This window comes from Nelumbo lutea, chromosome 5, assembly GCF_056320005.1.
Source record: "Nelumbo lutea isolate HS-2025 chromosome 5, American lotus-T2T, whole genome shotgun sequence".
NCBI lineage: Eukaryota > Viridiplantae > Streptophyta > Magnoliopsida > Proteales > Nelumbonaceae > Nelumbo > Nelumbo lutea.
Window position 1 is genome coordinate 15,178,562 of NC_142688.1, and position 9,431 is coordinate 15,187,992.

The 9,431-nt window shown below is 35.5% G+C and overlaps 1 protein-coding gene across 1 annotated transcript; it reads right to left on the minus strand.

Annotated features, from left to right (window-relative positions):
* Window positions 1-1,631: 1,631 nt before the first annotated feature.
* LOC148850547 (ABC transporter G family member 1-like) lies at window positions 1,632-8,759 on the minus strand. Its single transcript, XM_088943031.1, has 8 exons — window positions 8,110-8,759; window positions 4,295-4,374; window positions 3,638-4,102; window positions 3,437-3,523; window positions 3,203-3,331; window positions 2,901-3,095; window positions 2,711-2,797; window positions 1,632-2,539 (listed from the first exon to the last, which is right to left on the minus strand). Exons 1-8 carry the CDS (start codon window positions 8,648-8,650, stop codon window positions 1,874-1,876), a joined length of 2,250 nt encoding a protein of 749 aa, XP_088799157.1. The 5' UTR covers window positions 8,651-8,759; the 3' UTR covers window positions 1,632-1,873.
* Window positions 8,760-9,431: the final 672 nt, after the last annotated feature.

Sequence of the window (9,431 nt, forward strand, 5' to 3'; positions counted from 1 at the left end):
GATGAACATGAGTGTAAGTTAATAACTTAAATGTTGGATTTATTGAAGAGAATTGAATGCATTGAATATCTTTAAATTATCTCTTTTCAACTCATTTAATATCAATAATTGATTGCCCTATTTGCTCTCATTTTTTATCAATAAATTTAAATATAGAGGGGTAAATTTTGTCCTTATAAAATTCCAGAAATATTCTTGAGGCCATTCGCATTTTTTAAAATAGTATAGATATTATTATATAATTATAATTTATATAATATATAATATATTATATATAAATATATCATATATAAATAAAACCCTAGGCCCAACACGGCCCACACAATCATGTCGGGCTTGGTACGTCCCATGTGCCATCATGCCAGGCCAGTCCAAAGTCGGGTCGGGCTGTGCTGGGCCATGGGCGGCACAGCCCGATTTGTACCTCTACATCTCCTTAATGGCCATTTGGCATATATAGGCTATATGTGTCAAGTTGGTAAACATTTACGAGAATGAGATTGCATTTTTTCAAACATTTTCTTCTTTGAATGAGTCATATTTTATAATAAGGGTATTTTAATCTTTATCTTCCAAAAAAAAAAAAACGAAGGCTGACATTGAAGCAATGTTGATCTGACACCAAATCATTCAATGTAATAATTTCTACTTGGTGTGGGAATCTGTCATAACTTTTCAAAAAGATGACTTACATGTGTTTCTTGATTCTGCTATGACTGGGCTGGAATTCAGAATTCAGAATTGGACTGTCCGAACTCTTCCCTTTATCGACCATCGTGCATACGCTAGGACGTATGGCTCTACATGTCAACAGTTCGATCGTTTTTTATTGACAATGGTAAGGAACTTAGGATCAATCCATCATAGTTTACTAATTTGTCACTCTATTTATCATCTGTTTTAATGGAATTGTCACTCTATTTATCATCTGTTTTAATTTAAGGGAGTGTTCTTTTTCTGGATTTTGAGAGGGGGAAAGTTGGTCAATGGGATTTTGATTTTTATTGACCAAAAATTCCATGTTCTATTTTCAGATTTATGTGAAAACCAGGGATAATTTATTTTCCCGGGCATCAGGTAAGTGATACCCATCTCCTACGTGGGTAAATAACTTTCCCACTTGGGGGAAAAATTGCCAACACTTGAATGGGACAAAAATGCCCCTTTTAATAATGGATTTTTATGGATAAAATGGTCATTGCCTTATTTACATGGGAAATAAAAGAATATGGATAAATGCACTTACCCGAATAAGTCTTTCCTAGGAAACACTTACTCAGATAAGTACACTTACATGGGTAAATAATTTACCGAAAAGGGAACGAGGCCTAAGACTGAAATTAATTTGCCCCATAAACAGAGGGAATTAATTTCCAATCATCTTGCCACATGATAGATTCTTCAGTTATTCCTACTACTTCTCCTTGAATGACTTGGTTACTTGGCATGCTCCAATATTATTCAAGAATTTCATTTAACTATTATCTCTTTTACAATAGGTTGTTAAGAGTTTTGGCCAGCCGTTTAGTTGGATTAGAACAGAATCTGGTGGTAACATGCAAATGTACAAATAAGAACCTAACGATCATGTCTTTTTTGTTCCATCCTTGAAACTTGCTTGATCAGATGACTATAATGAAAACTTTTTTTTTCCCAAAGGGAAAAAAAATCAATCTTAGAATTGAATTGAATGAACACTTGTTTCTCTGAGGAAGGGGCTTCCAAGCGAAAATACATGAAACTTATCATCGACTATTACAGAGTTAATGAAAAAACAGCCAATGCACGTCAACGGAAATTGAACGAGCACAAATCAATGCAATACATTAAAAGAAATAAACACACACACACACCCAATTCAGGTCTGCAACAGCTAAGTTGAAGAAGGGGTCTCCATTATTTGGGCCTTCTGTTTGGGCGGGGTAGCTAAGAAAGCTCTGATAATGGGCTTAACCTTTTCTGCGGTCTTGATAATAGCCCAGAACATGAATCGGTACAAAACCACCATCCCGAACAAGATTGCAAGGTCCACCCACTTAGAGTAGCCCATCTCCACTTGCCACGTGTTCCTCAAAATTTCTTCTCCAGTGATGGTGGCTGGGCCTCCAGCTAGATTGTTAGGGAAGGTTAAACCTTCAAATTCGTTCTTGTAGAATCCTTGGTTGGCATACTTGTGGAAGGCAATATAATACATTGGGTATTTCCAGAAAGGCTTAGGAAGATCGTCAGGCAATCGGAAGAACCCACCATTCAACATCATCACCCCCTGAATTCCTGCTCCTGTAATAATACCCATGAGGAAATCTGGCACTACACTCGCAACGATCATCATCAGGCTCTCAACCAACATCATGCACACGAAAAGCACCAAAGCAAAGTATATGAAGTGCTCGGCTCCCTTTTGGAGACCCACAAGGTAATAAGCAATTGCTCCTGGAATCAGAGAAGTGAGTAGCAGATAGGGAATTGAAGAAAACGAATTCCCGAGGACGAATGCACCCACTCCATAGTGCCCATTCAGTCTTTCTCGTGTGAATATCTGAATACGTACGTACAAATTAATAGAAAACCAAAAAAAATAGTTATTCGCAGTTTCAAATTAATTAAAATTTCAACGCTCATTGCAGTTGCAGACTGATCAAATAAACAAAAATGATAAAAAATAAAAAGAGAGATCTACGTAACTCTGAGGATTTTTAATTTAGGTTACCTTCATATCCTCAACGAATGATGGGAATCCGCCAATAGCCATAAATGTCAAAAAGGCTGCAACGAACATAAGCATGGAGCCTCTAGCCTGAAAGATGTACAAAATATATATAAACGAGTCAGTTAGCTTCTTTGTTTTCAGCCATAGTAGAGAAGGAATTAATTCTCTCGATCTAAGTTCGCCATCTTACCTGAATGGAACCGAAGCTGGAACCTATGTCGAAATAGATAGTGCCCACACAGAGACAGAGAGAGATATAGATTGCCAATCGTAACCAGTAGTAACCTAGATCACGATACATGTTTACGAAAGATCGTCTTGTCAGCACAAAGGACTGTGTGAGGAAGCTAGCTTGACTTCCCTTCTTCTCTAAAGGCGCACCTTCCTGAAAAATTAATGAAGAAAGCAGGTCTTAACTTAAGAGTTGATCATCGATCTTAAGTTTGAGATGGCAACATTTGGAGATGATTCGAGCCGCGAGTAAATCCATACCCTTTTGCATATTTCAGCTACCCGTCTCTGAACTTGCTGGCAAGTTTCAGATGACTTATACGACTGTGCAAGAACGTTAATCACTTCCTCTGTGGTTGTAGTCTGGTCATTAAAGCCCTGTTCGACGTCCTGTTGACAACAATCAAGAATCACATCTTAAGTTAAAAAGAGAACGTTGTTAAATAGAAAATTGAGTCTTTAATAAGAGTACTTGTAGTAGAGGAGTTCTCTTACCGTATCAAAATCCTTGTTAATCGTCCTAAGGTAGTGATCTGATGGGTTCCTCCGACTTGGGCATGGAAAACCATTTGAAGAAAAGAACTAGGTACGTACAATAATAAATTGAAAACGGGAGCTGTTAATTAGGGATATTCATTTTTGTTTCATCATATCAAAAAGAATTAAAACAAATGAATGGAGAAAAGTAAGTAATACCTGGCTTGCTGCTGAAGCGGGTCCAAAATAGACAGTTTTACCAGCAGAAAGAAGACAGAGATTGTGGAAGAGCTCAAAGACTTCACTGCTAGGCTGATGGATGGAAGCAATAACAGTCCTTCCGTCCTGCTGAGCGAGGCCTACAATGCGGTTCATGACATGGTAGGATGCTGCACTGTCGAGACCGCTGGTGGGTTCGTCCAAGAAAAGAAGTTTGGGGCGGGTCAAAATCTCTATGCAAATGCTGACCCTCCGCTTTTGGCCACCACTAAGTCCTTTGTGACCCCATCCTCCGATTCTAGTGTTCATAGCATCCTGCAATCCCATCTCTCTTATAGTCATCTCTGCCCTTTCCCTCTTTTCGGATAACGGCATGGAGTCCGGCAGTTGGAGCTGAGCGGAATAGTAAACGGCTTCTCTAACCGTTAGTGTCATCATTAGAGTATCATCTTGGGTCACATAAGCCTACATTACAAAACCAATTGTTCAGTTCAGTTCAGTACTGCTTCGGATCGATCTGATGGTGTGCCTCCATCCTCCATCCTCCATCCTCCACCCTCCACCCTCCATTAATATTAGATATATAGTGTGGATGATAATTAATTAATTAGGGGATATATCCCGTCACCAAGGATGTAGCTAGGATGCTTTTCTTACCGACGTCCCAAATGCTAGCGCTTGCCTTCGCCCGTTAACACGAATATCTCCACATTGCCTTGTGTTTGATCCCAATCGCCCTGTACGCAATTTGGAGTTGGGTTTATTAGAATTAATTTCTTGGATGGGTTCAATCCTAAATACGGTCAAACAAAAGGACCTTTTGATTTCTTTGTAGGTGGTCAAAAGGTTACGTAAAATATATATATATATATATAATTGTGAATGCAGTACAAAATATTGCTCTTTATTTTCTTCTTTGAATGCAGTACAAAATATATATATATATATAAATTGTGAATGCAGTACAAAATTTTTTTGGACTAAATATTGCTCTTTATTTTCTTCTTTGAAAAAGAGTATACAAATCATTTTAGTATAGTTTTATTGGCCATATTTGTGTATTTAATCCATCTCCAATAATTGTAAGGTTTGAAAATGTAACTTCAATTATTAATTTCCAGCTCATTTAGTCCCCTTTCATTAAGTCTTATACTTAAGGTATTAAATCTCATTTTCTCTTATTAAATCCTGTATTTTTAAGTTATTTTTCACTAATAAATGCTACTAATTAGATCTATGTCAATATTTTAACAATATAAGCCCGTAATTTTAAAATTGACTAAAAAATAATTTCATTCTTTATCCAAGTGGTGGCTAAACAATTCAACAATCCAAATCAAATTGATCAACCTATGAAGTTATAGCTAGGTAATTAAAATTTTAAAATATAAATAAATATAAAAAATTAGACACATTTATGATATTGTTATTAATTAAATTTAAAAAATAAGTGTAATAAACAAAACTATTTTTATTGAAAATGAAAATGAACTACATAATTTAGAATTGGCCAAAAATGAAATATAAAAACTAATAGTAAATAGTTCAACTTTTGGGTTAAATGTGTTAATATTTAATGCCATAAATAAATAAATAATTTAAAAAATACAAAATAAGAAAATACATAAATTTTGAAAAAAAAGCATTAAAGCACATGCATAATAACATGTATTTATCATATTGAACAAAAAGTAAGTGTGACATATCAGAATTATTTTTACACACAAAAATACAAAAAAAAAATTGAATACATCTATAATTCTATATTTACACTACTGTTAAAAATATGAATAATATTGTGGAATTTTTTTTGACAAAAATCAATGTTTTAAAAACTGATCTAAAAACATAACCACTTTGGCTTTTAGTTTCTGGGACAGCGGTTCAATCGTCTAGTTTGAGCGGGTCAAAGTCCAGCATATATATACATTATTATGAGAGGGGAGTGTGAGACTTTGAAAAAGAGGCGGCTAGTTAAAGTTGAGAATTGAGAAAAAAGAAAGAGAGAATAAGATGATGATGGAGAAGAAGAAGAGAAGGAAGCATCGCTAAAGGTGGTTGTCACCATGTTCATTAGTCATTGTTGTAGAACCATTTGCCCTGAGAAGATGAAGAAGAAGAATAAGAAGAAGAAGAATAAGAGAATGAAGCATCACTGGAGGTGGTTGACACCATGTTCACCGATCATTGTTGCAGAACCATTTGCCCTGAGAAGAAGAAGAAAAAGAAAAGGAAGCGTCGCTGGAGGTGGTTGTCACCATGTTCACTGATCATTGTTGCATAACCATTTGCCTTGAGAATAAGAAGTAACTACCATCGACGGCTATTTCCATGTTCATCACCATTGCTGCTACAACACCGTTTTGCCTCTTTTACATCTCTCTAAATCTCTCTCAAATCTTAAATCATTTACTTCATTGGTGTATCTCAGATTTTAATATAAGATCGGTGTTTAATTTCTCATATCTTGCATTGATTTTTTTATTTCTTTATTGGAGTTGCAATTTTTTATTGTTATAAATTAAAAAGAATCAAAGAAATGAAAAAATTGAAAATCTAAAAAGTCTAATTAATTTTGACCATTGGAAATAATCAAACAAGATTATGATATAATTTCTATTTTAAAAATCAACCCAACCATTAACTGACTTGAACATTTTAATGGTTAAACTGATCTGGTCAACGGCTCTCTAACCATTTCAACAATTTTTTGTAAACTAGTGATCCAGGGCCAAAACATAACTAGTTACCTAACTAGTTCCCGGGCCAAATGGTTCGACCTTCCATTCTGATCGATTTTTTAATACAACTAGGCTTGTAAACGGAGCGAATTCGAATAGAATCACACCAATTCGAATTCGAATTCGATTGTAAAAGTGATGATTCGAATTCGATTAAATATTCGGCGGATGTGAAGAGTTAACAACTGAATTCAAATTCGACTGGTTAATCGAATATTCGAATTGATTGGTTATTCGAATCAACATAAAAAACTCTTAAGTCTTGAAGTGTAACAACGAGGCTCTGTTCACCATAAAGAAACAACTCAGGCAAACGAAAAAAGACAGAAAACAAAACACCTAAAAAACTAAGTAAAACGAAGAACAACAAATGAAAAAAAAAAAAAAAAAAGAAAACAAAACACTTAGAAAATCTAAAGCAAGCATCTAAGTCTCTAGTCATAATAACAAAACCCTTTATCGTAGAGAGAGAAAGAGAAAAGAGAAAAAGAACAGATGGAGAATAAAGAGAGAGCAAGAGAGATAGAAAGAGGGGATCGTTCATCAAAAGAGAAACAGGAAAAAAACATTAAAAAGATGCGGAGAACTTGAAAACCCCAAACATTCAGCTGATTTTTCTCCAACAATGCCTCCACCTTCATACCATGGAGAGACGGAGGGGAATGGCGAATGGGGGAGAAGCGAGGCAAATGAGATGGAATAGCAGAGATGGGGAGATGAGATGAACAGTACATTATTGGTAAATGAAAAAGTAAACTGAATGGTCTTATCTCAGAAGATAATTGAGTGTTTTGCAAGAGATATGTCAGTAGCCTATTGGTAAATCGAAAATGAATAGTACGCGAACTATAAACACCCTGTATCTTGTAAGAGATATGTCAGATCAGAAAGCATTAAAAGGGGATGATAGAAATATATTATTTAATATTATATTTATATTTATAATATAATCGAAATCGAATCAACTTAAATTCGAATTCAACCGTTTATACTATTTTAATCATCCGAATTCGATTCGATTACGTCGAATCTCGAATTCGAAATTGGTTTTTTGGATACTATTGATACCCTTAAATACAATGGTTAAAATATTTAAATTTAGTTTCTATTTAATTATAAGATTTAAATTGTCAATTAAACTATTATTATTTTTTCATTTAATTATATCTATTTAAATCTTATTTTTTTTATAAATAAATAAAAGAAAAAAGATAGATAAAAAAAAAACACTACAAAAAGAGAAATTTAGCCAAACAAGTAAGTCCATCAAAGATACTTGAAATTTTACAATTTGATTTATTTATCACATATTTAGATGATATGTTTATACGGTCAGATTTGGATTATTTGTCCATGATATATTGGCAAAAATAGGTTTGATTTGTTTGTCCATGATTGATTGGTGGATCCAAAATATGGCCAATCAACCTTAATGTATGGTTTGTTTCTTTTGTTTTTTCTCTAATATAATATTCATTTTGCTTTATTTACTAAAAAAAAGATTTAGATTTTACAATTTGTATCTAATTAATAATAGAAAACAAAAAATAAAAAATACACAAAATTTATGAAAATTTTAAATATATTATTATTTTAATTATCATCATCTAGATTCTAGATACGTGATTATATTTAAAAAAGTGAAAGTTCGTCTCAAATCCAAACTCGAAAGAATTATAGCAGAGGAAAGAACAGGTTGGGCTATTAATTGGAATGTGCATTAATTATTACCGGCCAGAGTATCAAGCAAAGTTGACTTGCCGCAACCGGAAGGACCCATGATGGCCAAGACCTCGCCGGGCTGCGCGTAACCGGTGAGATCCTGAAGGATGGCTCGCGTTCCGCTTTTTCCATTGGAAACCGTCACGTATAGATCTTTCCATGTCAAGTAGATGCCGTCCGCTCGGTACTCAGAAGTTACTGGGTGGCGAGCACCATATATACCCGCATGTAGTCCATGGTTGGTCGACAACTGAACCTCCCTCACCTCGGAATTATGTTGCGCAATTTCAGTGTCAGTTGTCAAGGCTTTAGGATGACGGTCCTCCATTGGGTTGGGAAATGATGAGGAAGGTGGAGGAGAAGAGTAAACGCTGAAAGGGAAAGTCCTTTCCATGCCATGATGGGACATAGAATCTTCTTCCGAGGAGATAATGCTTCCCGTCTCCGTCTCGTCATCTCTTACCTGTGGAACGGGCTGGTGGTGAGGTAGAGGTACCCTTGTTGGGCTTGCGTTTGGAGTCCACCTAGGGATGTTAATCGGAGAAGACATCCTTTCAGGTTCAGCTTTAGCTTTAGCTGGCTCAAAACCTGCTTGCTCTGAAACAAGGCTGACAGACAGACAAAGAGAGAGATGGATGAAGCTAAGCTTATGCCTTTTGCATGCGTTATACAGCCTTGATTTGATGGAATTGCCTGCAATAGTCCATGGTTATTTATAATAGGGTACGAAGCTTGATCAAAGTCCACGACTCCACGTTGCCAACGCGGCCTTCAATTCCTCGCAGATTCGCAGTATCAACTATCAAATCAATAACTAGTGATAGGCACGTGCCACTCGGTGCACGCGTTGCCTATGAAATTTGAAAGTTGCATTGGTGGCTTGGTGCGGCTGGGCCTGAAGAGAACCAATGTCCCCTGTCCTGTTTTGGTCCGGTCCAAGTATACATACAAGTCCAAGTCAAGGATTCTTAGTTTCGATCGTTTCGGGCCCTTGATCCATAATGAAATATCTTTTTGAAATTTTGGAAGGTTGGATACACTTTTTTTTCCTGAATTATAAACATTTTACTATATATATGAATATTTATTTTGTACTACGAATTATTTTATTATTATATCCAAAAGTTCATTTTATTTAAATACAATAGGAATTTCGTGAAATTTAACTTTATATGTTAGAATTGTTTTTGGAAGCAGTAATCCCATCATGGTTGGACTCTCACTCTCACTCTCACTCATGTGCCAGTTAAGAAATAGGAAATACTAGTTCAGTAAATGATCAACCTGCCCCATGTTTGGACAGGGTGGGTGCAACCATGGTTTTCAAAATC